Source organism: Solanum dulcamara, chromosome 7 (genome assembly GCF_947179165.1).
Source record: "Solanum dulcamara chromosome 7, daSolDulc1.2, whole genome shotgun sequence".
Lineage (NCBI taxonomy): Eukaryota > Viridiplantae > Streptophyta > Magnoliopsida > Solanales > Solanaceae > Solanum > Solanum dulcamara.
Window position 1 is genome coordinate 76842134 of NC_077243.1, and position 27899 is coordinate 76870032.

The 27899-nt window shown below is 37.7% G+C and overlaps 1 protein-coding gene and 1 pseudogene across 1 annotated transcript; both read right to left on the bottom strand.

The window, feature by feature from the left end:
- Window positions 1-1836: 1836 nt before the first annotated feature.
- LOC129896041 (vacuolar protein sorting-associated protein 28 homolog 2-like) lies at window positions 1837-6039 on the bottom strand. Its single transcript, XM_055971858.1, has 2 exons — window positions 5846-6039; window positions 1837-2875 (listed from the first exon to the last, which is right to left on the bottom strand). Exon 2 carries the CDS (start codon window positions 2782-2784, stop codon window positions 2155-2157), a length of 630 nt encoding a protein of 209 aa, XP_055827833.1. The 5' UTR covers window positions 2785-2875; window positions 5846-6039; the 3' UTR covers window positions 1837-2154.
- A 6458-nt stretch (window positions 6040-12497) lies between these two features.
- On the bottom strand, window positions 12498-27631 carry LOC129894892 (uncharacterized; annotated as a pseudogene).
- Window positions 27632-27899: the final 268 nt, after the last annotated feature.

Consider the following 27899-nt stretch of genomic DNA (forward strand, 5'->3'; position numbering starts at 1 on the left):
ATATCGCTTGAATTGATTTGTATTTAGGATAGAGATATACCTAAGTGTCGTTCTTGGTTACGAAACATGATGAAAATTAAATGCTCAACAGTTGATTCTATCTATCCCAGCTCAACGATGTAATTAGATGATCAATTGGGGTAGGTGATTAGAGGTCGAGAGATCATGATCATAATATCAATCCTGTAAATCAGTAATTTGATAACCTTCTGAAATCTATGAAAGAGATATGAGACATGAATTCTTAATACGCTAGCTCTAGTATTGTCCTAATTATTATGAACCAACCAATTCGAAGTAGAACGTTCTGAATTAGTTTAGTTCTTAAATTTTTGCATTCGTAGTTTATAATAAAAAAAATCAAATTCTTGAATTACACTTGCATTAACTTTTGGATTTAGTGAAAGTGAATACACATTAATCATAAGTCCTTGGGTTCAATAATCCGACTCTTTTAGAGCTATTATATTACTTGCGCGACCACATACACTTGCAAGTGCAATTGAGAGCAACAAGTTTTTGGCGTCGTTGATAGGGACTTTAAAATTAGTATATATTCAATTTTGCCAGTTTCTATTGATTGTGCAAGTGTTGACAACTTGATCTTAGCAGTTATTCTTTGCAAGTAACTTTGAACTCTACACTGAAGAGAGACGAAAATTTGTAAAGCAGTTAGCTGAACCTGAACGATTCTTGCATTACCGAAGGAGGCAAGCGACTCTGTAACATCTTGTCCAACAGATAGAACTGAAGCAAGAGGCACCTATAGCCCCGTTTCAATAGGTAGATCGAGAGCAACAAAAACCTGTAGCAATGGCAGCTAGGACAGTATGTGATGTGGCAGTCTCATTCGCAATCAATGTTACTTTCAACATTTGAAAGCCACCACCTAGAGGTAGATTCGAACTCAAATAGAATATGGTGCAATTGATTCACACCACGTACAAGTTTGAAGCGATTCACGTTTGAGGCACGTCAATTTTTAAAGTCGAGCTTTGAACATGAAAGGAGGAGGACGAGGAGGGCGAAAACAATGAAGAAATAAGGAAAAGAAGAAAAAGCCATTAATGGCTGAAAGAAGACCAAAAAAGGCAAAAGAAAGCGCGAATTACACTTCACTTACAATTGAAAAGTGCCGAATGATCATTTTTAATAATTAATAATAATTAAGCTATTTTGAGAGAGAATTTATGAACAAAAGGTCATTTTACTTAATAATCCCAATTCTAGTTCAGCTACGGCTAATGTTAGGTAATGCTTGAAAAGCATTGGGAAAAAGAATATGAGGTAATGATATCTCAAGCATAGGCAACTCTTGAAAATAGTTTAATATCACTCAATCAGCTCATATATGCCCCTAACATCATTATGGATCATGCAGGATAGTAGTTATATAGGAATTAGTAGGTTTATAGAAACAAGTAGGCAAACGGAAGGGCAAATTTGAGCTACCTTTTTTTAGCGATAAGGACATATTTGAACCAATAGCATATTTGAACCGATAGTATTCGTATGATTAAAGATAGTATCATCATACCTTTTTCCAAGATTGACGTAGTAGGGTCATTATTGACCTACACGGATTTTCAAACTGCCAAGAATCCACCAATTATTTTACTTGGTAAAATTTGAATAATGACCTAATGCAAAGATAATAATATGTTTTAAGGTAATAAACAAACTTACTTGATGCAATAATGCATCTTCTGTTAAAAAATAGGAGTAACTCAAATGTCAAAGAAAGCAGTTGCAAACATGACTATATATTGAAGGTTTCAAGAACTCATCTCATGAAAGTGACTCAGAACCTAAACCATGACAACAACAAAAAAGGAGTTGAAGAAAAGAAAAATCATACTTGACATATAGTAACAATAATAAATCAAGAAGTGGGGTCTGGAAAGGGTAGGATGTACAAACGGTACCTTTACCTTCGGGTAGAGAGACTGTTTTCGATAAACCCTCGGCGGAAAAAGGAAAATGGTGCTACTACCAGTCTTACAATCTAACATGTAAGAAGTCCAAAAACATACATGGTTCATCTACACTGATATAATCACTAGCACTCCAATTAAAGATAGAATAATATGTTATGAACTTGCAAAACAAAACAACAATCGTATTTACAAACATACCACATATTGATATAGTTAGCTAACTTCCAGCAGCGGGCAGTGCTGCCATGAAAGAATTGTATGAGGATTCCAGATCAAAGTGGAGTTGGCGAGCCTGCTGTTCTGTCAACTCATCTGCAGCCCCCATCTTTGACAGCCTTGAAAGCCATTCTCTCATCTTTGTCTTCCCTTCAAAATCCACAGGCAGAATCGATAGTTTATTGAGGGAAGATGACAGATCTGATAACAGGGGATGGACCTGGTCAACGGCAATCATGTTCAACTTCAACGAGTCCATTGCAGTGATGAAATGCTGCACACACTCGGCCACAACAGCTGCTGAACTCACAGTTGACATTGCAGCAGAAGCTCGGTGTTCTACAGTAGCTGGAACTCCAGAAGTCACAAGCCGATTTAGGGCAGCAGAGCAATCCATTTTGTACGTGTCATGAAATCGCTCAATGTTAGGTACAGTATCCCTCAATGTAGAAGATAGGGTCTTGAACTGAGCAATGAGTTTCTGGCACTCACTCTCATATTCAGCAGCTGAAATGATGTCACGAACATAAGCCTTCTCTAGCTTCTCTGTTGCTTTGATAATAGCAAAGAGTTCAGCTAAGTTGTCATACATTTCCCTTTCACGCTTGTCATTCCATAGTTTAACCTCCATTTGAGTTTTCAAGTATAATTGCAACAGGAAACCTTTTACAACAGGGTTGGAGAAGAGAATGGGACACGCGCAAAGATGCTAATCTTTGTCACTGCAAAACATCACCCTAAGATTACACTGCTGCTATGACTAACAAATCCTAGAACCATAAAGACCAGATACGTAGAAGAGTTTAATTTTATGCTTATGGGACTGCATGCATACAACCGGTGAAGACACATCTTTAATATTCATTTAACATTCCACTATGATTGAGAAAAAGTAACAGTTATATTCAATCAGAACGTATTGTAGACAATAAGACCTTGCACCCATGCCCCACAAGTACTCTATATACTCTCCAATTTTTTCTAGTTGTGAGAACTTTCTCAGCTTTGATGAAAAATGCAAAGAGCATCTGTTCAGAAACTAATATTTGAATATATTAATCAGTACATATTTTTTCAATCAAAAATTCCTTCTCAATTTTAATTATAACAACAATTAGGACCATGACCCTGCAAATCAGAAAATAAACAACTTTAAATGCTGCAGTCGTATCTTTTATAAACTAATGCAAAATAGGAGGAGAAGTGCAACAATGAAGCAATGGGAGACAGGGGAGGGAGGGAGACGGAAAAACCCAACTGCCAAGGCCAAGGACCTACTTTTATGAAGTCTATCAAATTTCAAGAAAGCATAATGTGAGTAAACGAGATGAAAGAGCGTAGACACACAGATACATAGAACTATCATGATCAGATGAACAAAATCAACCCACTTAAACCTTAATCCATTTACTTGGTTTTGCCAATGTAAGTCTGTTCTCCATTTAGCTCAAACTGTCCTCCTTTCTCCATTTTCTCCAAGAGTATAGTAAAGCACTGGAACAATCTCAATCAATTTTCACATGAATGAGCAAATAAGAGACACTACATTAGCCAATTTTTGGTGTTTCCTCATTTCTTATTTCACTATATTCTCCTGTACCCATATCCATCTTAGATATTTCAATTTTAGAGTAAGTTTATTTCTCAAGCTTGTTGCATCGGGTCTTCTTAATCTTCTTTCTCAAGAGAAGGTCTAAATACATGAAATACGAGACTTCACGCAAGTGTACACAATAGAACTCCAAGCTTTTAGTAGCAAAGTAGAAGGAAATAAGAGAAAGGCAATGGCCACTAGTATATCATCCCTAGACACACTGTGATTGAAACTAAAAACAAATACAACACACTAACTTCAGCAAAGTGGAGGAAACTCAACGAACTCCTATTAACATATATACATACACTTAGTCAACAGCTATTGCTATCTTCATCCACTAATTTAAAATCTTGGATCCGACTCTAAATATGAATATACAATATAGATGCAAACATCAGTGCATTGATGAACTTGATAAAAAGACAGAAACCAAAATCCCGAAACACTCATTAGTGAGAAATGTATGAAACCAGATCCCAAATCCGACTAGAATTAGGAATATATAATATAGATGAGTACATCAGTGCATTGATGAACTCGACAAAAAAACAGAGATCAAAATTCCAAAACACCCATTAGTGAGAAATGTATGAAACCAGATCCCAAATCCGGCTAGAATTAGGAATATATAATATAGATGAGAACATCAGTGCATTGATGAACTCAACAAAAAAACAGAGATCAAATTCCAAAATACCCATTAGTGAGAAATGTATGAAATCAAATCTTGAATCCCACTCTAAATATGAATATACACAATGTATATGCAAATATCAATGCATTGATGAACTTGATAGAAACACAAATCAATATCTAAAAACACTCATTAGAAAGAAATGTATAAAATCAAATCTTGAATCTAACTCTAAATATGAATATATATACATAATAGATGCAAACATCAGTGCATTATTGAACTTGATAAAAACACAAAGATCAAAATCCCGAAACACCCATGACCAAGAAATGTATATCAATGCATTGATGAACTTGATAGAAACACAAATCAATATCTAAAAAAACCCATTAGAAAGAAATGTATAAAATCAAATCTTGAATCTGACTCTAAATATGAATATATACATAATAGATGCAAACATCAGTGCATTGTTGAACTTGATAAAAACACAAAGATCAAAATCCCAAAACACCCATGAGCACGAAATGTATGAAATCAACCACACACACAAAAAAAAGAACATAAATCTATTGATAAGGAAATATACCATCTGCCTAAGTCAACCCGGAATGGACTTTCAGTCTAACTCAACCACAGAAATTAGCTCAAAAGGTGATGATTGCTAAGACCATATAAGGAGACCAGGAAATCCTACTCTCACCCAATAGCGAAAAAATGTATGAAATCAACCCCCCACCTCTCTCCCACCCCCAAAAAGAACACAAACCTATTGATAAGGAAATAGACCTTCGGTCTAATTCAACCCCAAAAACTAGTTAGCTGAATGGACATCTAGAGCATAAAGAATATAAGATACCATGATAAAGCAATGAACTTTCAACCTAACTCAACCCAAAAACTAGCTCAAAAAGGAGGAAATCGTACCCCCACCAGATGTGGACTCAACAAATGGCGAGTTGCAAAATAGGAAAAAACAACCCCAAAATAACAAAAACCAAGTAGATTTAGATAAACCCAAATCGAAAATTAGCAAGAGGAGTAACAAGAAAAAAGGATTACAAGCTTAAATCAAAAGAACCCAGCTGAAATTTACCTCAAAGATCATTAACATGGCATGATAGAGTTGCAAAACAGAAAGAAAAAAAACAACCCCTAAATAACAAAAACCAAGTAGACTCAGAAAAACCCAATTCGAGAATAAGCAAGACAAGTAACAAGAATACGAATCACAAGCTTAAATTGAAAGAACCCAGATGAAATTTACCTCAAATATCTATATAATGGCATGATAGAGTTGCAAAATAGAAAAAAAAAGAATTCGCATAGAATTTAAAAACAACCCCACGATAACAAAAACCATGGAGATTCAGAAAAACCCAAATCGAGAATAAACAAGACAAGTAACAAGAAAAAGGATTTAGAAGCTTAAATTGAAAGAACCCAAATGAAATTTACCTCAAAGATCAGTAACATGGCGAGCACCAGAACCAAAACGAAATCTTGGGCAGGTGAAAAATGATTAGGCAAAGGGGAAACTCTCTGTGTGTGTGAAAAAGCGAGAGATAAAGACGTATGTACAGAGCAAAGAGAGAAGGTATGGAAGACGCGGCTTTGAATAATGGGGAAGTGTGTTGCAGGCATACAAAAATATGAAACAAAGATTTGTTCCTTTTTTTTCCTTTTTAGAAATAAGTTATTAAGGTATTAATTTTCATATTAACTTATACAAAATTCGGTAGAAAAATAAGAAAAGTCATTTATGTATAAAATTAGTAGGATATTTTATTGATTATAGAAATCCGCATAACTAATATAAATAATAAAGAAATTTATGTATTATTTTATGCATGATAAAAGATGAAATAACTAATCTTTACATAATTAATACACGTATAAAATCATGAATAGTTTTGCATAACTAATATCTGCATAAAATAATGCATAGATTCCTACATAATTAATCTCTACATTACTAATATATGCATATCTCTAAGAGCTAAATTTTTTGATTTTTTTATTTTTGGTGCCGCACCCATATCTACACGATATGAGTGTGGAATTTGTATCGGACCTGATCAATCAATTTTGATTAAAAAAATTAATACATATACAATAATTTCTGAAGCCAAAACAAAAACTTTGGTAAAATCATAATTTAGACATATGCTTTTTATTATGTCTTAAAAGATATTTGAATTTAAAAGTTGACAACTAAAAAGTATTATAAAGATATTTACATGAAATCATCATCATTGAATTTGTAATGAACTTAAAGAAATTTATTATGACATTTATATTATTTGCAATAGACATGTTACAACAAAAAACAATTAAAAAATTGTATATATTTAATTAATAATAGTGACATAAATTCATAGGCAATTTGTGTGAATAATTACAATGAAGAATGTGGTATAGACATAACATTGGAGTTATCAAAAAACATTATAGATAATATTTTAAATCGTATGATCATAAAAGAAATAGCAAGAATGAGCGTATTGTCACAAAAATAGAATCATATCTAGTCTACACATTCAATTATTGTGATCATCAGTTTCTCATGAAACTGAATTATCATAATCTATTATCAGTCTCAATTATAAATGACTCCAAATACATTGTCAATCAAATTCACTTACAACACAATGGCCATGTGTTGGTTCAGACGATTGGACATACATTAATGATTATTATACGTTTTCAATAAAAAGGCTAAAGAACTCAAAGAAAATATTAAAAACGTATCATAGCCAATAATAAATGTCTAAATCATCTAAATCTACTTGACATGCCAAGAATATTGCAAGAGAATTTTGTTGACAATATTTTTGAACTCAAAAGTGACTAAGAATGATAATAGATTTTGATATCTTATTTCCTCATGGTATTGTCAATCAAATATAATTTTATTTATGTAACAAAACACTCACCTTTCTATTTCTCTGATGGTTATGCAGTTTAAAATATTATCCATAACATTTTTGAAAAAAATATAAATAAATATATTTTTTAATTAATTTTTTTAACTCAAAAGTTATTGAAAAATAGTAGAATAATTGAATGAAAATCTTAAGATTTACATAAATGAGACAACCAAGGATAAATCATAAATACATGATATATTCAAATTAAACCTTTGATGCAAAGTTACTTTCTAGCCTTAAATATTTTAAATATTCTCTCATTTTTTTATTTAATAAACGACATTTAGAATACGCAACTAATAGAAAAGCTAAGCTGCAAAGTACATGCAATGTGATTTAAAGAGAGACAAATCCTCACACCTATTCAAACTCTTTTCCAAGAAAAGCATGAAACAATTATTTGGGAATCTAATTTTAGAAATAAATGGATTTTTCATACTAATCGAGTTTTTCTCCTTCTTAAAATTTTAAAAATATTTTCTGGCGATTCAAATTTTTTAATATTATTTATTTTATAAAGATTGCGTACACTCTACACTCTACCACCATTCACTATTATAAATTACCTTAGCCATCATAAAAACTAAATGTGTCAATTACTATCAATATCATTATTACCCACCATCACTAATTCCGCTTTCAAATACTTCTATCATCCACTACCAACAACACCTTTATTGTCACAATAATTTTTAAAATCAAAACAAAAGTTAAAGCTAAATCAACATAAAGGTAACTTTGGCTCTAAACTTGATAACCAATGACCTTATAACTTCTTTCACACCACATATAAATTAAAAACAAACATTAATGAGATAATCAAGGAGAGTTCTATATAAAATTCTATACATCTTATAACTAGTGTTACACATAACATTCTAGATTTGCGGGAAAAAAACTATTCAAAAAGAGAAAAAAATAAAAAAACAAGTAGTTATAAATTGCAAAAATTCTATAAAACAAAATTGAAACAACAAAAATCTAACATCTCTCGTCATTTCAATACAGAAAAGGATAGATAAAAGTCTTTCCTCTTACTAGTTATTCATGGATTTTAGAACGAAAGGTTTAAACACGAGAAATGGTATTTGAAACTTGATTTTAGTAGGAAAATGGATTAATTTCCTTGAATTAACTTAAATTTCAGTAATTAATTAATTTTCTCAATTACTTGAATGTATTCATTTTGTTGAACGAATAAATTCTACAACTCATTTAATGTGGTTGACTTCAAAATTTTAAAAATTCTTTAAAAAGTCCTTTCATAATACTAGTCTTTAAAGCATTGAAATTGAAAGAAATCCCTCAGGCATTTAAAAAGAATTAAATCATGAAGGAGAACTTACAAATTACATGATATCGTGAATCAGAAGCAAAAAACCGAATGAACTACGGCTGGAATGAATAGCCGATGACAACTCCCTGAATCATAGTCTAAATTCTAATTGTTTATTATAAAGAGTTTAAGAAAATATGGCAGAAAGTATATTTTGATTGTACATTACAAATGTATACTTATATAGAAAATATTCGTGTTATCTTTAACAACCCTAATGGGCCTTAAAGCACCCTTTATGGGTGGACGCAAGTTTTCTATCGTAAGTGTTTGTAACGGCCCAACTCGCTAGTGATATTGTTCGTTCTAGACCTAGATCCGCACGACTTTAAAACGTGTCACTAGTTTGTAAGAGTTATTTACTTATATAGCTAACATCTCATGTATTCTGTCGATGTAGGACTTTTCATCCTAAGTAGTGGTGTCATATACATCTCCTTTTATTAACTTGGCGTTTTCGCTGAGTTTTGCCCCATTGCATGAGATTTTTTAGACTCAGCACTAAGGTTTGTTTCGCCTTACCAGAATTTACCTAAACTCAGTTGAACTCTGACCCACATCGACAAGGTTGACACATGAGTGGCTTTGTAATCATCTGTAACGGCCCAACCTGCTAGTGATATTGTTCGTTATGGACTTAGACCCGCAAAACTTTAAAATGTGTCACTAGTTTGTAAGGTCTGCTTACTTATATACCCAATATATCTCTCGTGTTTCGTCGATGTGGAACTTCTTATTCTAAGTTGGGGTGTCACAGTGTCATCAATGGAAAAAAAATTGTAACTTTATAATTATCTGAAATTTCAATAATGACAAGAAAAAAGGGTTGAAATTCCTTTACTTTTATTTATTAGTTAAATTTTTTCCTTTGTTATACAATCAGACTAATTATACCCCTATTGTTACTAAGCTTAACAAATTTTCTTTAATCGTTTGATTTCAGTTTTCATTAATTTCTTTAGGCTTACTCTATTTCTCAGGCATTTTTTCTTGCACAAAAGGTTAACTTTTTTTTTTGCAAAACATATCTAATATTTAAAAGCTTCAAAATCAACTTTAAACTGTGAAACTGAAGTTGAAAATCATTTTTCAAAACAAATACGACTAAATTCAAGATACTCTAATTCTTTAGTTTTTTAATGATAAAATACGACTAAATTCACATCACCTATATTATATTTACATGAAGAGATAATTAAATCATGTATTATGAATATTTAATACATATCCTAGAATATTATAGTGTATATATATATTTGTCTGTACCCGTTACAACTAGTATTAGAGCCTAACGACAGACGACAGAATGATGAACGCAGGCATGTGCGAGCCGCAGGCGCATGGCACCAGGCGGGCATGGGCGAGACAGGTGCAGGCATGCGCGAGGCGCAGACGCATGGCACCAGGCAGGCATGCGCGAGACAGGCGCATAGCACCGGGCGGGCATGCATGCAGGCAAGGGGTTGACATTGGCAGACATGCGTGTTGGCATGGGCGTGCTGAGGCCAAGGCTGACGGACGATGGCAAGGTGTTGGCATGATGATGGCAAGGTGGTGGCATGGTAGCGCGGGCAAGGCGTTGGCAAGGCGTGAGCATAGTGTTGGCATGACAGTGCGGGCAAGGCACTGGCATGGCGCAGGCAAGGTATGGGCGAGGCGCTGGCAAGGCAGTATTGGCAAGGCGTGAGCATGGTGTTGGCATGACAGTGCGGGCAAGGCACTGGCATGGCGCAGGCAAGGTATGGACGAGGCGCTGGCAAGGCAGTATTGGCAAGGCGCGCAGGCGAGGCACGCGCGATGGTTGACCAGCGTGCCAGGCACATGCGGCGGTTGGCAGTTATCTGATGACCACGTCCCATGATCTCCGAAAATTAAGGACACACTGCAGGGCTGTTCTCCCATGATCTCCCATGTAATGCATGCACTGCCATGCACGTCCCTCCCCCTAAGGCTGCTGCTACGTTCTCTATAAATAGTAGGCAGAATTGGTTAAGTGTTGGCTAGCAAGAGAGTTCAATTGTTAGCAAAGTTTTGTAGACTTAGCCATAATTCCGAGTGTATTCCTTTGTACAATCTAAGTGAGATATTAATAAAGGTTGGGCCAATTTGCCTCTATATTTGTGTGCTTGCTTCCGTGTGCGTGTGTTTGATATTATATTGTTTAAGTGTCAAATATTTGTGTGTGAAAGTAGGCTGAAGTTAGCTGAGAGTCGACTGCCTAGCGGTGGTATTTTGAGGCAAATTTTGAGGTAAAAAATAAACCCCGTCGACTGCCTATGCCTCGCGCATACCTGCGCCTCATACCATGCGCCTGCCTCGCATATGCCTGCTTGGTACCATGTGTCTATCTCGCGCATGCCCTTGCTTGTTGCCATGCTGCTTGCCTTCCTCCAAGCGCCTTGGCCTTAGTCAAGCTGCTTGCCATCACCCAAGCATGCCTTGACTTGTTGCATGCCATGCTATCGACATGCCATTCGCACATTGCTTCTGTCAGCCGCATAGAGAAATGCACAAGCCCTTCGCCCTGCCTTCACCCCATACACCTAAGTCCAAGCTTAGGGGTCTAACAAGCCACCCCCACCAGTTGAACTCGACGTCCTCGGCGAGACTGTTTTGAGGTAGTCCTCTAATTGCTTGTCGAACTGCCAAAGTGACTTTGTTTTCTCCCAAGTAGCATCAGCTTCTTGCTTACCCTTCCATAGAATTAGGAACTCTGTCCGCCTGTTCTTCTTGATGCCAAGTACCCGATGATCCAGTATCTTCTCAATCTCGGCATCAAACTATGTGCGCACCATCGTCGACGCCCTTTTTGATTGACTCTTTTCTGAATCCTCAGCATCCTCATAGAACGGCTTCAGGAAACTCACATGGAAAATTGGGTGCAGCTTCAACCTATAAGCGACTTCGCCAACCTTCTGGACCACTTCAAACGGCCCATCATACTTTGGAATCAAACCCTGGTGTCTAAACTTACTTGTAATTTGCTTCCAGATTTGAGGAGTAAGTTTCAGCAACACCTTGTCACCAACGTTGAACTCCAGCGACCTGCTCCGCTGGTCAGCATACTTCTTCATGCGTTTCTTGGCTTTACGCAAGCTGTCTTGCGCCTCAGAAAGTATCTCTTGCTTGTCCCTGGCAAAACGGTAAGCAGCTGGGCACTTACCTTGCGCCTTCTGCTTAGCGGCGTCATAGGCTGTCTGCCTAGGACCAACTCGAATGGACTCATTTTTGTAGCTGACGATTTGTGCAAATTATAGCAAAATTGTGCCGTGTCTAGTAGATCAACCCAATTTCGCTGACTTGCCGTCACGAAGTGCCTCAAGTACTCCTCCAAAAAATGGTTAATTTTTTCCGTCTACCCATCAGTTTGAGGGTGGTTCGCAGTAGAGAACTTCAGATCAGTCCCCATCATATTGAATAATACCATCCAAAACCGACCTGTGAACCTTGTGTCCCTATCCTTGATGATGTCCGTCGGCACACCAAAGAACTTAACAACATTTTTGTAGAACAATTCAGCAGCAACATCTGACGAGCACACTACCGGGGCAGCTACAAAAACAACATACTTTGAAAATTGATCACCACAACCATGACCGACGCCATACCGTTTACCTTTCGGAATCCGCCAATAAAGTCCATAGAAACTGACAACCATAGCCTTTCAGGAATGGGAAGAGGTTGCATCAACCCTGCCTCCTTTGTGCGTTCAGTCTTGTCTAGTTGACACACTAGACAAGTTTTCACATAAGCTTCCACGTCTTCTTCCATCTTCGGCCAGAAGTATCCCCTTGACAGTAATGTTAGCATCCGTTCAACACTCGGATGTCCAGCCCATGTGGTGTCATGCGCTTCTTTCAGTAGGTCTTTGCGCAATCCACCGCCTTGAGGTACCACGATTCTCCCCTCTTTGAAATGGAGCAGATCGTCCTTGATCCAATACCTCCTTACTGTCTCTTCTTCCACTTGATTCATCAACTTTACATATGATGCGAGTGACATCCACAAGGGCCTTGAAGCTGTATGGTTCATGCATCGACAGTTCTGAGAAGACTTTCCTGTTCAGCTGTACGTTCTCCATCATCAGCCCGTGCATGAAATTTCCATAATTTACCTAGAATTGGAGGAACATGAGAAAATTATTTAGTAGATGTGGTCGAGGTGTTTTTTGTTAACTTATAGGAAGATGTGCTAATATTATCATTTAGTAACATCAGATATGATTAGTTGACAGGTAGAGCGATGCTAATGGCCAAATTCATGTCAATACTTTTGACAAACATGTTAAAGTAGCTTACTTCAGCTAAAAGTACCCTGTTGAATAATCTCCTAATTAGTTTTCTGTATATTTTCTGATTGAACTCACGCGAAAGAGAGGAAAGCAGAAAAAGAGAGAGAGTTTCATAGACAAGTGAGGCTTGCTCAAGCAGTTGAGCACCTCCACCATCAACCGGTAGGTTGAAGGTTCGAGTTACGTTGGAGGATAAGTGGGAACACTATTGACCCTCGGAGGGAGAGGGGGAGTTTCATATACTTTTGGTACTGATAAATCTAGGAAATAAAAAGGAGTACAACAGGAAATGGAAGAATGATGAAAAGAATATACAAATGGTCATAAGGCCGAAAATTCTAGTAAGAACCACAAAATTACTAGAATCCAGCAACATTATTGTTGACCTATTTAAGATGCTTGAGACTGCTCAAAATCTCTTTCCAAAAGAGAGAGGTATGATTCTTCGCATGGAAGGTTCAAGAACTAAGGCTAGTGGCTCAAAAGATACCCCTAAAAGAGCCAATGGCTAATAGAAGAGAAAAACTAGAATAAGCCAGTGACTAGAACAATTTATCCCAATTTTTTTGGTAATTAGTCGAATCCTTTTTTTTTAGATTTCGATTCGATATTTTCAAAGTTTGGGTTCTATAATTCGGTAATAGGTAATTCAAAGTATATACCAAATACCGAACTTTTAAACTTTGGTTCGGTAATTCGGTAATTCGGTAATCGGTATATTAAAATTCGGTTCGATACGGTATTCGATAATCCCATATTGAAGTCGAAGTCCACACGAAATATGATAGTACATCATATTCACATTAGCAACAATAAAAGATGTGAAGATTTCATTTAAAAGCATGAGAAAAATGTAGAAAATATTCTGAAAAACTCAGACTAAGAATATTTCATTTACCTGTTTAACAATGAAGACTAAAACAAATACCATGAACCTTGATTAGAATTTAGAATACAAAGTCCCTAAGTCCAATAACTATTCTCAAGCCTTGGATTGCAATGTACATCGCTTTAAGTGTACTGAAAAATGTGTTATAATGGAAATAACCATGATAAAAATATCAAAATGAGGTCCTCCATGAAAGAATATCAACCTGAAAGAATAAAACAAGTTTGGAGATAAAGCAAATCGTGGTGCTCCTTCAAACTATAGAGTTGTGGTTTTGGTTCTTCTTCATATATTTTATGTCTAAAACTAAATCCATATATTTTATGTATTTTTTGACATGTTCATGGAGGTATTTTCATATATTGACTTTACACTTTCTACAGATCGAAGCTATTTAACTAGCAAGTGAATTTTGTGATTATCCTTTCTTTTTTGAAAGAAAAATCAGATGTTAGTATCTAATAGAAACTTTAGGACACTATTATATTAAGCATTCCAGGATTGAATAAGAATTACAATAGGTTAATTGCTCGGCACAAATAGCATTATTCTGCTGAGATACTATCCAAAGAGGAGAAGAGAAGAAAGAAGACTGGAAGAGGAAGAGGAAGAGAAGAAGCAAAGAGAACTTACCTGCGGCGTGAAGCGGTGAAGGTGAAGGCGGCGTGAAGCGGTGAAGTTGAACTCAGAACTGAAGTCAGAAGTATTGAGGTGATGACTGATGAGGCTTAAGTGTTACTATGTTAGGGTTAGATTAGGGTAAATGACAATTAGGCTGGACTTAAATTATAACAATGGGCCTATAGCCCTTTATGTTTAAAAGGAGTCTTTTAGTTTTAGGAGGCCCAACATATTTAATTTTGGTATTCGGTAAATACCGAATACCGAATGATATAATTATAAATACCGAATACCAAAATCAAAATATCGAAATGTTAAATTTCGGTACCGAGTACCGAATCGAAATATCGAATACCGAAATATCGAAATAGCCAGTTCGGTTCGGTAATTCGGTTTTCAATATTTTATGCCCACCCCTATGAATAACGCTGATACATCGCGATTGATACATAAATCATTTTAATGATACATCGCTAGTTGATACAAATCAAACATTGTAATATCAATAAAACTTATTAATAAGCTTATAACACCTAATATATCATTAAAACAACAAAAATAGCAGTAAAACTTATGTTTTACTGATACATTGTGTGTTTAGTTTCTATCAACTAGCGATGTATCTTGAAAAGGACTTATGTATTAAATCGCGATGTATCAGCATCATTCGTATGTATCAGAAGAGGGATTTTTGAAATTTTACAAATGGTAGGGAATAATTAAAAATATAAGAATATAAGGTGTGTAATTTGATGATTTTTTAAATAATATATCTAAGTCTATTCACTTCAAAATAATTTTAGATATGCGGCATGTGAAATTAGGGTTTAACTTCAGATAAAATGTTTGTAGTTTCATATGGTTAAAGTTAATACACATAGTCGACTATATGTAGTTAAATTCAAATATTATTTTTTCATGAACTATCGTCGTTTTCGCTTGAAGTTCATTTCTTTTTACATGAATTTCAGTTATATGTAATTTCCAACACTATATGTTTGAGCTTGTTCCGAAATGGGATAAACGTGCCAAAATGTTTAAAAGGTGGTATAGGTTTAATAACGGTGTTCAAATAGAGTACCTCGTGCAACTTTTACCGGTGATCATATTATTCAATAATCTCCTAATTAGTTTTCTGTATATTTTCTGATTGAACTCACACAAAAGAGAGGGAAGCAGAAAAAGAGAGAGATTTTCATAGACAAGTGAGGCTTGCTCAAGCGGTTGAGCACCTCCACCATCAACCGGTAGGTTGAAGGTTTGAGTTACGTTGGAGGATAAGTGGGAACACTATTGACCCTCGGAGGGAGAGGGGGAGTTTCATATACTTTTTGTACTGATAAATCTAGGAAATAAAAAGGAGTACAACAGGAAATGGAAGAATGATGAAAAAAATATACAAATGGTCATAAGGCCGAAAATTCTAGTAAGCACCACAAAATTTCTAGAAATCCAGCAACATTATTGTTGAGCTATTTAAGATGCTTGAGACTGCTCAAAATCTCTTTCCAAAAGAGAAAGGTATGATTCTTCGCATGGAAGGTTCAAGAACTAAGGCTAGTGGCTCAAAAGATACCCTTAAAAGAGCCAATGGCTGATAGAGGAGAAAAACTAGAATAACAACAGGAAAGCTATAGAAACATTGCAGGAATGCTCCATGACATGAAGATACTTAACGAAGTAAAAAAGACAAGTCTAGAGAATAATTGTGAGACCAACAACGTTGTATGAGAGTGAGTGTTTGGCATCTGACACCCAACATATCTTCAAGATGAGTGTCACAGAAATGTATATGCTAAGATTCGAATATGAGCATAAAATATTGGAAAAGAACATATATTATTTCAAAAGAGGATGTAGAAGAATATATAGAGAATAGAAAAAGAGAAAGTCATCTAAGATGGCTTTTTCATTTCCTTGTAAACCTCAAATGCAATTACTATGAAATGAGGTAAACTTACAGGGAGAGAGGTTGTCTCAACCTAAAATCTCTGAGAAATCAATGTGAGCTTTATTAAGAACAGTACACACAAAAGAAGCAAAGGATCCATATAGACATTAAGCTTAGATATTGTTGTTGCACTTACATTAGGTCCATTTTTGTGCACGAATCTTGTAGTTGGCTAAAGACTTGTGCTTTAACATAGGGATAAGTGTGAGATATACAAAAAAAAAACTCTTAGTTTTAAAATACCCCTAATCTGCTTTAAAAGATAAATAATTTGGTATCTGAATTAGATTTGAATATGATGAAATGGATATACAACTTCACCAACCATTTTGGTATTGAAGGATTGATCAATCAATCGGATGATATGACAGTGATATGCACTGATCATTATTATTGCTTCTTTTGCTCCATCCTTACCCCTAGATGCTGCTTAAAATTATCTCACTAAAAAAAAGCTATTTACTAAGGGCAAAATTGTCATAAAAACGGATATGGGATGGTACCTACCTCCTAACGTCAAAAAATTTCGTTCCAAAGATAAGATCGAAGATATCGGCGATACAACACAAAGCAAGTTGTAACATCGAAAAATTCCACCCACCGCTCCTCCAATCTGCAAAATCAGCCTGCAATCACTGTTGCACTATCGGAGGAGCAACTAGCATGGGCTCATCAAATAATCTCTTTGGAGAATTCTGGCATGATTTGTGTAAAACCAAAAATTGGTGATGATTCCTCAATACATGAACTACATCATACTCAAATTTCAGCTCATTATACCCACACAGCTGAGAGAAATCCACAGGCGACGCAAGAGGGAGCTGCGCGACTGTCGTCTGAAACTCGATCGAAAAATCGAGCATCCTCCGGCGACCTTCGAGTGGCTCCCACCACTGGGGTTTCTTCCCCACCTAATAGCGACCCTCCTCACAAAAATTCAGCCCAAATGGCCGGAAGAATAGTGGAGGAGCAAGTCGCCGGCGAAGTCGCCGGAGATCCGACATCATTTTCAGGTGAACAACAATGCCAACCTGGGCGCTTCAACGTCATGAACAACCCCCACCAGGTGCGAGGCTTCAAATTTTCACCAAATAATTCGAATATCCAAAATACAGCTACTGGAGCTCAAGCCGAAGAACAATTAATTCAGGCTTCCAATTTGGATAATTCAATAAGTTTTGGATTAGTTGGTGTGGAAAAGATGATTACGCAGCTCCCAATTCTCAGAGAAGGCCTTGAATTATCTCCTCTTAGCTCATATATGGAAAACAGACAAGTTTACTGTTCCAGTGGTCGCGCCGGAGCTCCGGCGAGCCAACTATCACAACACCAATGTCAAAATATTCCTAAGAGTGTTGCGGAGCTTCCCAGCCAAGGTAGGTACCTTGAAGCATCACCAATAAGTTCAAATTCAAAAAATCGTCAAGGCACCTGTGTAGGTGATGTGCACAGTTACACTGCTTTTCAAGCTGAGGGGTCTACATTGGTTCATAACCAATATCAGCAACATGGTCAATTCAATCAACAAAATAATGATATGAACATAATTGATAATGCAAAGTTGATGAACCATTGCTCCAAGAGTGATAAAAATGCCTTAGGAATTGCACAGCAATGTAACAGTAATGATCCTGCAGAACTCCAAGGTAAGTTTTCTGAATTTTTTAACCAATCTTCATTACCACATGTTAACTATGTTAACAATAATGTCCAAATACATGTTAAGCCTGCTGAACCATATCTTGTGAATCCTACTTGCAAGAATGTGCAAACTAGTACTGTCCGTGCCATAAGCTCTAAGGTTTTGAACTTAGATATGAACAACAATAGTATGCTGAAATCCATTGGAACTCACAAAGGAAATAACATTCCCAAGACTGATTCCAACCTTATAGCAGCTCCTAAAAAGAACACTCCAATCCAGCACAATTTTCCTAAAATTTCTAGTAACTTTGATAAGCCAAATCCAAACCACCAAACAACAAATTTAGTGTCCAACCAATCCCAACCAAATGAACACAAATTAGTTTCCAACCATCAACAAATAGGTGTTCACACCAACCAGCAACCTCAGAAAAACCAATTTCCCAACAAGAGGGACCAGGTCCCTCAACCAGCACCCTACACAGTAGTTCAAACATTTGCCTCTAAGCTTAGAATCAACCAAGCTAGAACTGAGGTCCCTTTTATGCTATCAACTCCAACTTACACCACCAGACAGCGCTTACCTGCAGTCATCTTTGAAGAAGAAGACTTCATGGTTATGCTGGCTGCTAGATGCAAGTATACCTTGGTGGGAAAATTTAGCACTACCATGCCAAAAATTGAGTTGCTGAGGAAAAGTTTCATTACACAAACTCAATTATCAGGAGGAGTCAAGATAGCACACTTCAATGCTAGACATATCTACATTGATCTTGACAATGAGATGGACTACATTATAGTGTGGACCAAGCAAAGGATGAACATAGAAGGTCAGTTGATGAGAATACAAACCTGGACACCTACCTTCAAGCCTGAGGAAGAGACCCCAGTAGTGCCAATTTGTATTGCCCTACCTGAATTGCCCTGGCACTGCTGACTGCTTTGCTAGCTTCCATTGGTAAAGTCTTATACCTAGATACTGCCTCTATCCAAAAGACAAGAGGGAGTATAGCTAAGGTAAGAATACAAGTTGATCTCACAGAGGAAAGACCACCACATGTTTGGATGGGCTATGATAGAAAAGACACTACTAGAGGAAGATGGCAAGCCATCCACTATAAGAATGTCCCTGAGTCCTGCATGTACTGCAAGCATCAGGGCCATTTGATGCATGCTTGTACTGTCCACAAGAAAGATGAAGAGCAAAAAAGAAGAAAAAAACTAGAAGCTGCCAGGAAAAACAAAACAAAGGATGGCATGGAGACCAGGGACCAACAGAAAACACAGATTACTGATGTACAACTGAAGAACAATATCTATACATCCAGTAACCAAGCACAACCACAGCCTATTAGTACTAACAAGAATGAAGAAATGTGGCAAACTCAGAACAAGAAACATAACCAGGGGCCAGGCAAATTTCAGCAGACCAATGGATCTAAACCTACAGCACCAAGAGGAAAAGCGAGAAATGAACAACCACAGCTCAACCAGATACTACCAGGTATGTTTGCTAACTCTACTTTTAAGTCAAATAATTATGCTGATCTTATTACACAAGATCAGCCCACTGACCAAGTTGCAGAAAAACAAAATACCAAAGTACAAGCTCCCATTAGGAAGCAACCAACAATACAGGACAACACCATTTGTTTTGGACCAGGTATGGATTCCAGGCTCCCCAAGTCCCATTCCCCTCATAACCAATGCACAGGTCTAAGGACAGCTGATGGATGTGATTTTAGCAAAGAATCAAGAACCCCAGGTATTGACTCAATGCTCCCACTCCCCAGGCAACCCTCTTATTATAACACTGCTGCTGCTGGTTTAGAAGTTGATGGAGGTTTGGAAGGAAGTGCAATGGAGAACCACACTAATCTGCAGGAAAGGGCAACCAAAGAGGGTGGGAATTTGTCTCATGTTTTGCATGAGAACCCAAGCACTGACCCTAGGTGTGACCCTAGAGCTCCTGCTACCTCGGTACATCACTACCAGTACAACATTAATCTACTTACAAATGCACAGACAAATGAGCTGACAGCAGGAAAGAATGACACTATTAGTGATGCCATTCACTTGCCAACAATCAAAGGCTCTATGGCCAAAGATATGGGGGCAGTAGCTAGCACAAGTGCCACAGGTTCTAATGCAAAAAAGAATAAACTAAGCAAAAAGAGAAGGGATGCTATTAAAAAAAGAATTGATGAAAAGAATTCTGCTGTTAAGGAACTATATATAGTAATAGATAGGGTGACAGAACAACACTCTCACCTGGGATGCCAACAATTTGTGTTGGAGGATGGCCAAGTGGGGATGGATATTACTCCCTTGCAAGCTCAGTATAACAACCACACAACACCTCAACAGCCAGCAAACAGAACTGCAGAGCAAATCACACATTCTCACCCCATATGCACTCTCAATACTAACATACAGGTCCCTCCTAACCTGGATGAATATGCTGTTATTGAATCAGAAGATGAGTGTGATAATGATGACCAATCTTTGAAGGATCCAAATGAGGATGATATTGCCAGTGAACAGCTGATCAGAGCCTCTAGTCCAACCTATACAAAGGAATATGAAGATGAGATTCAACAAATATCTAACTCCCAAGGTTTGTCCCCTAGAGGAGCCCACAAATCCAGGTTCAATATTAGACCTACCAGTCCTACTATTTCTGCTCCTACAAGCAGACCACACACTAGGCTTTTTACTTCCAAAATCTCTCAATGATTAGTACACTCAGCTGGAATGTGAGGTGTATTAATACCCAAGGAGCCATGGAAAGAATCAAGCATCTAAAGAACATGCACCAGATCTCTCTTATTGCTTTATTGGAGCCCTTTTCTGATAATTCTCAACTGCAGCATTTTAGAAATCAGCTTAATATGGACTATGCTATCCATAATCCAAATGGTAAGATTTGGATTTTCTGGACCAAAGATGTTGATTGCAGGATTTTGGAGAATGATGAGCAATTGATCACTTGTGAGATCAATCATGTCATGATCCCAAATCAGTTTATTACCACCTTTGTCTATGCAAAATGTAAAGATCACCTCAGAAAACCCCTTTGGGATAGTTTACTGCAGCAATCAACCACCTCCCTTCCATGGTGCACTATAGGTGACTTCAATATTATTACTGACCCCGAAGAAAAACTTGGGGGGGTCATCTATAATATGAGAAAGAGCCTTGAGTTCATCAGCATTATTGAGGCTTCAGGCCTCCAAGATCTTGGCTTCACTGGACAGAAATACACCTGGTCTAACCAGAGGGGCATTATGTTCAGAGTTTGGAAAAGGCTAGGTAGGGGGATGGTTAATGATAAGTGGCTGGAAACCATGCCCCATACTAGCATCACTCATCTGCCCTCTGTGGGATCAGATCACTGTCCTCTGCTCTTAGAAATGGTTGATCAGCAACACAACCCCATCAAGTACTTCAAATTCTTGAATTGCTGGCCAGACCAACCCTCCTTTATGGACACTGTCAAGGATTGTTGGAGCAGATCAGTAGCAGGCATTCCAATGTGGAGCTTTCACCAAAAAATGAAGAGACTTGCTTCTACTCTTAGCATTTGGTCCAGAAATTAGTTTGGAGACATTTATGCTAGAGTTAAAGAATATGAGGAGGAAGTTAGACAAGCTGAGGAGAACCTGATTAATATGAACTCCAATGAAAACAGGTCCAAGCTTCATGCCATCAATGCTGAATACATCAGATACCTGAGAATGGAAGATGTCATTCTCAGGCAGAAAACTCAGCTACATTGGTTCAAAGAAGGAGATGTGAACTCTAACTATTTTCATGCCTTGATCAGAGGTAGGAGAAGGAAGCGTTATATTCACAGAATCCAAAATGAGGAAGGTTCTTGGGTGCAAGGTGATGCTGAAATAGCTGAAGCAGCTTGTAAACATTTCCAAGAAATATTCACTGGAGAGGAGAAGTATATTCAGTAGCAGGATCTTCAGTGCATCCCTTCAATGGTTACTGACAAGCACAATGAAGATCTCCAAGCCATGCCTACTATGGATGAATTAAGAAATGTTGTTTTTACAATGAATCCTAATTCAGCAGCGGGTCCAGATGGAATGAATGGAAATTTTTTTCAGGTGTGTTGGGATATCATCAAAGAAGATCTTCTTAGTGTGGTCATTTCCTTTTTCTGTGGACAAACCATGCCTAAGTGCTTCACCCATACTTGCTTGGTTCTACTCCCAAAGGTGAACCATCCTACCAAACTTTCAGAATTCAGACCAATAAGTCTCAGTAACTTCACCAACAAATTCATTTCCAAACTCCTTTGTCTAAGACTGGCTCCAATTCTTCCTAACCTCATCTCCCTTAACCAGTCTGGCTTTGTCAAAAATAGAAGCATCTCTGAGAATATTATGCTTGCACAGGAAATCATCCACCAGATAAAAAAACCAAATGTAGGGGGCAATGTTGTGATCAAACTTGACATGGCCAAAGCCTATGATAGAGTCTCTTGGTCCTACACTTGTCTGGTGTTGAGAAGAATGGGATTTGGTGAGCAATTCATTGACATGACTTGGAGGATTATGGCAGATAATTGGTACTCTGTCATAGTTAATGGTTCAAGGCATGGTTTCTTCCATTCAGCAAGGGGTCTCAAGCAAGGTGACCCCCTTTCCCCTGCCTTATTCATCCTTGGAGCTGAGGTGCTCTCCAGACTCATGAACAAACTACACCATCATCCTAATTTTCATGGCTTCTATATGGCAAAGCATGGACCTCAGATCAACCATCTAAGCTTTGCAGATGATATCATCATCTTTTCTTCTGAAAGAAAGCAGACCTTGACACTCATCATGGAGACTCTAGATGCTTATGAAAGGGTCTCTGGACAGTTGATCAACAAGCATAAGAGTCACTTCATGATCCCCTCCAATGCATTCAAGTCTACTATTGTGAGAATCAAGAGAATCACAGGTTTCAACCAAAAAGATAGCCCCATAACTTACTTGGGGTGTCCTATCTATATTGGCAGACAAAGAGTTATATACTATTCTGATCTTATTGCAAAGGTTGTTAACAGGATCACTGGATGGCATGCAAAAATCCTTAGCTATGGGGGAAGAGCTGTACTAGTCAAGCATATTATCCAAGCCATGCCAATACACTTGCTATCAGCTAGTACTCCACCTTCAACCACCATCAAGCAGATACAAAGCATAACTGCCAATTTTTTCTGGGGATGGAAAAATGACAAGAGGAAGTATCACTGGTCCTCATGGAAGAATCTGAGCTTTCCATATGATGGAGGCGGCATAGGAGTAAGGCAAATTGCAGATGTGGCCAAGTCCTTTTAATACAAAAAATGGTGGATACTTAGAACCAAGAACACCCTGTGGGGAGATTTCATTAAAGCCAAATACTGCCAGAGGGCCAATATTATCACCAAGAAATGGGATACAGGTCAATCCTTGACCTGGAAGCATATGATGAACAATAAGCACAAAATTGAGCCCCATATTCAGTGGCAAATTCATTCTGGTTCTTGTCTTTTTTGGTGGGATAACTGGCTTGGAGTTGGCCCCTTAGCACACTTCACAACTTAGAGTTGCAGATTCAACAACACTAAAGTTTCAGCTTTTATAACTAATGGGCAATGGAATGTTGATCTGATCATCCAAAAAAAAAAACCTCAGTTTGTACCAACCATCTTAGCAACTCATATTAACTACCAACCCCTCAAACAGGATCACCCTTGCTGGATTCCAAATAGCACTGGGGAGTTTAGTTTCTCTTCTGCCTGGGAGCTTATCAGAGAAAAAAGGACCAAAACTATGTCAAATTCATGTACTTGGCACAAACTTATCCCTTTCAAATGCTCATTCCTGGTTTGGAGAATCCTTAGAGGGAAATTACCCACTAATGAAAAGCTTACCAGCTTTGGACAAGCTCCTTCACAGTGCTATTGTTGCTATAGACCTGGACAGGATACCATTGATCACATCTTTGTTGCAGGAGCTTTTTCTCTGTCCATTTGGAGGTTGTTTGCTGACTCCTTGGGCATTAATAATGAGTATACACCTCTTAGAAACTTGTTAATGAGATGGTGGACTTTAAAGCACAAGAATGAGGCTCACAAACTCATTTTGCATGCAACTCCTATCTTCATCTGCTGGAACCTTTGGAAGAATAGATGTGTTTCCAAGTATGGTGGGAAGCAATCTAATCTTGCTAGAGTCAAGTTTTCTATATTCAAAGACACCTCTAACCTGCTCAACACTGCATTCCCTTATATTGATTGGCCAACTAACTGGAGGGACCTGGTCCTTCTAATTGAAAAATGTTACCATGATACCAAAATTACTCGTGTCTGCTGGACCAAGCCAACTGTCCATATGGTGAAACTGAACACTGATGGCAGTGACCTTAACAACCCTGGCAACATTGGTGGAGGAGGAATCCTTAGAAATGCACATAGTGAACTCATTTTTGCTTATGCAGTCCTTTTTGGTGCAGGAACTAACAACCAAGCAGAGATTAAGGCTGCAATCTTTGGTCTCTCTTGGTGTCTTCAACTTGGTTATACACAGGTAGTACTGGAGGTTGATTCACAGCTTCTACTCAGGTGGCTGCAGCATGAAGCAAAGCCCCCTTGGTCCATCAAAGAGCTGCTGGACAAGCTCAACAACATCATCAACCAATTCCAAGTTTTCAGCTGCAGTCATACCTTTAGAGAAGCCAACTCCACAGCTGATAGTTTGTCCAAACATAGTCACAAATGTACTTCTCCAGAACTCTACTTCACCAAACAAGATCTTTCCAAAGAAGCTAGAGCTCACATGGAATTAGACATGCTGGAAATGGCTAATTTCAGAAGAAGGCACAAGAGGATCAAGAAGCCACCATGACATCTCCATATGCATACCATCCTTGGTGTTCTAACTTGCTCTTCAATTTAAATGTACCTATTTCATAGTTATAGTTACTTTGAAGATGTCATAGTTAGGACATTTGTAAAGGGGAGAGTCTCCCTTGCTTATTGTTTTCTTAGACTTACCAAATTAGGACTAGAGTCAAGGTCTAGAGTGGGCTTTTCTTATTTGTTCCTGTGTGCAGGTGCAATGCAGACCTGCAACAATGGATCCAATACTTGGATTTCCCTTCTTTTGGTTTCCTTTGTGCAGGTACAATAAAGGGCTGCCACATCAGTTCCAATGTTGGACTTGCCTTGGAGTTTCAGCAGCCATCCAGGAATAACAAACCACAACAACATCTATCAATAACAGCAGCACTCAACAACATACAATACTCTGCAGAGAGGAAGAACATGCACACTGCAACTGTTTCTTTCTTCCAATGCTTCTACTGTGCAGGTACAAAGGCAGAGCTACAATACCTTGTTTTGTTTACTCCCTTTTGTGCAGATACATCACAAAGCTGCAGACACCAACCACAACATCTTCAACACCCAACACTCCACAAGAACTTGCAGAGCTACAGCAGTGATCTGCAGGCCAGCAATCCCTTCTTTTTTACCCTTCTTCTGCAGAGCTGCAACAGCCTATCCTCAATTCAAGCTGTAGCACTCTTGGAGGTCCTCTTCCTGTTTGCTTATTTGTGCAGGTACTCTACATAGCTGAAGCATCCAAGAACAAGATCCCCAGCATCCATCTACCTACAAAAATTGCAGAGCTGCAGCAACATAGCAGAACTGCAACACACCATCCAACACTTACAGTTCCTTCCTTTTGCTTCTTTATGCAAGATTCTGCAGAATTGCAGCAGCAACAACATTTCAGGAAAGTCTCCAAATACAAACACTCAGCTCTACACAGTTGTAGCTTCCAATAGCAAGCTGGAGTATCCAACCTGCTGCAATCACCAGGAACATCACACAACAACTAGTTCTTATTTGTTATGTTTGATATGGAGTATCCGTCAACAAGATACAACGTCTAAAACTCCAACAACAAACAAAAGGGACTACAAAGTTCTACAACTTGGACAAACTCGTTACGACAAGCCTAAGAAGGACAAAGATGATAAGACCGATCTCGATCCATGGAAATTGGAAGTTTCGTATACTTGTTCTACTTCAATTAGCTATGTTTTGAATGTAGCTTATTTGAATAGGACTAGTGTAGGTTTCTTTCTTATTTTTACATGGAAGGGGAGAGTCTCCCTCATTTACGTTTTTCTTAGTCGCATTGTATCGAGAGGAGTCCTCTCATAGGTTTATCGCTTTTTCTATCTAGCATCGGGGATGAGTTAGCCGACCTTAGTAGGTTAGCCGACTTATGAACCATCTTAAGTTCGGAGCTAAGGTTTATGCCCCCCTCCTTGTATTTTTTACTTTTTATGTATGATAAGGCTTGGGGTGCTGCTCAACCCCTGACTGTGCACGAGAGGTGGGAGCCTCGTGTAGGGTCTGTTCCAGCAAAAAAAAAATTATCAAGATGTTTGACATGAGAAATTCTATCTTTATTATTTAGCTCTCAATACTTTTATTTGCTTCGATATTTTCATCGTAGCTTTTTACTCTTGTGTTTCTCAAACATGTTTGAAAAATATTTTCCTTGAGCCAAGGGTATATCAGTAGCAATCTTTCAGCCCTTTTAACCCTCCCCGTACCTCACTTGTGAGATCACGTTGAGTGTGTTGTTGTAAACACATGAACAAACCTAGGGTTCCCAAAGCTTTAGGAGCTCTTTTTTGTTCAAATCAAATGTATCTTTTTCATTAGTTGTACATCTATGGATGTACTTACACACACTATATACTTAATTGGTCATCTACATTTTCCAAGACTACTCGTCTGATATGATAAAGGTTCAAGATGCTGCAACAACCATGATTAAACATGCATCAAGTGTTAGGGAAATGTTAAGCAAAGGCATTACACAATCATTAAAGACACAAAATTTGACAAAAAAAGGGGGGGCGGCAGGGGCAACCCACAAAGCAAAAATTGAGACGGAGTACAAGATGGTGCATACCCCATGTTGTCGAGTTCCGGCATTAATGCGTTGAATCCCGAGGGAACGCATATCCCTCTTCTTGTTGCTGCGGTCTCTATAGGAGTACTGAAGTGCCTTCTCAGCTCTTTCCCTTGCTATTCATATGCAGTTTTTGTCTCTTCCTCGAAACCCTTTAGCTAGCTTAAACACTTCCTTCTTGTTCATCTTATACCGCCTTCTTCTCTGCTTCTCACTACAGATTCTGAAATACAGATATCAACATTGAATACTCAAAATACATACAAAACTAATCACAATAGTAGACAAGAAACTTACCATTGTTGCCGGAAACTTCTAATGAGTAGGGGGTAGGGGGTGGGGATTGGTGGAGGCTAGGGCAACCGAGGAAGGTACTGGAATGAAAAGAAAGGGATATTTGTAAACCTAAATTTAGGGGTTCTAGCGTTTTTATTGGATCAGCTCATATGGGCTTAACTTATTTTGGGCCGAAATACATATAGGTTGGGCTCCGCTTCACTCATAAACCCCAAGGGCTTGGATACCCAATTTCGGGACAAACATTTAAGTGATACTTGCCTTGTGTAATAATATCTGGGATGATTATTTAAATCCCATAGTGAAAAGGTCAATTACAATTTATCCCGATTTTTTTGGTAATCAGTCGAATTCCTTTTTTTTCCAGATTTCTGATACATATGAATAACGTTGATATATCGCGATTGATACATAAGTTCTTTTCATGATACATCGCTTGTTGATGCAAATCAAACATTGTGATATCAATAAACTTATGAATAAGCTTCTAACACCTAATATATCATGAACACAACAAAAATAGCAGTAAAACTTATATTTTACTGATACATTATGTGTTTGATTTCTATCAACTA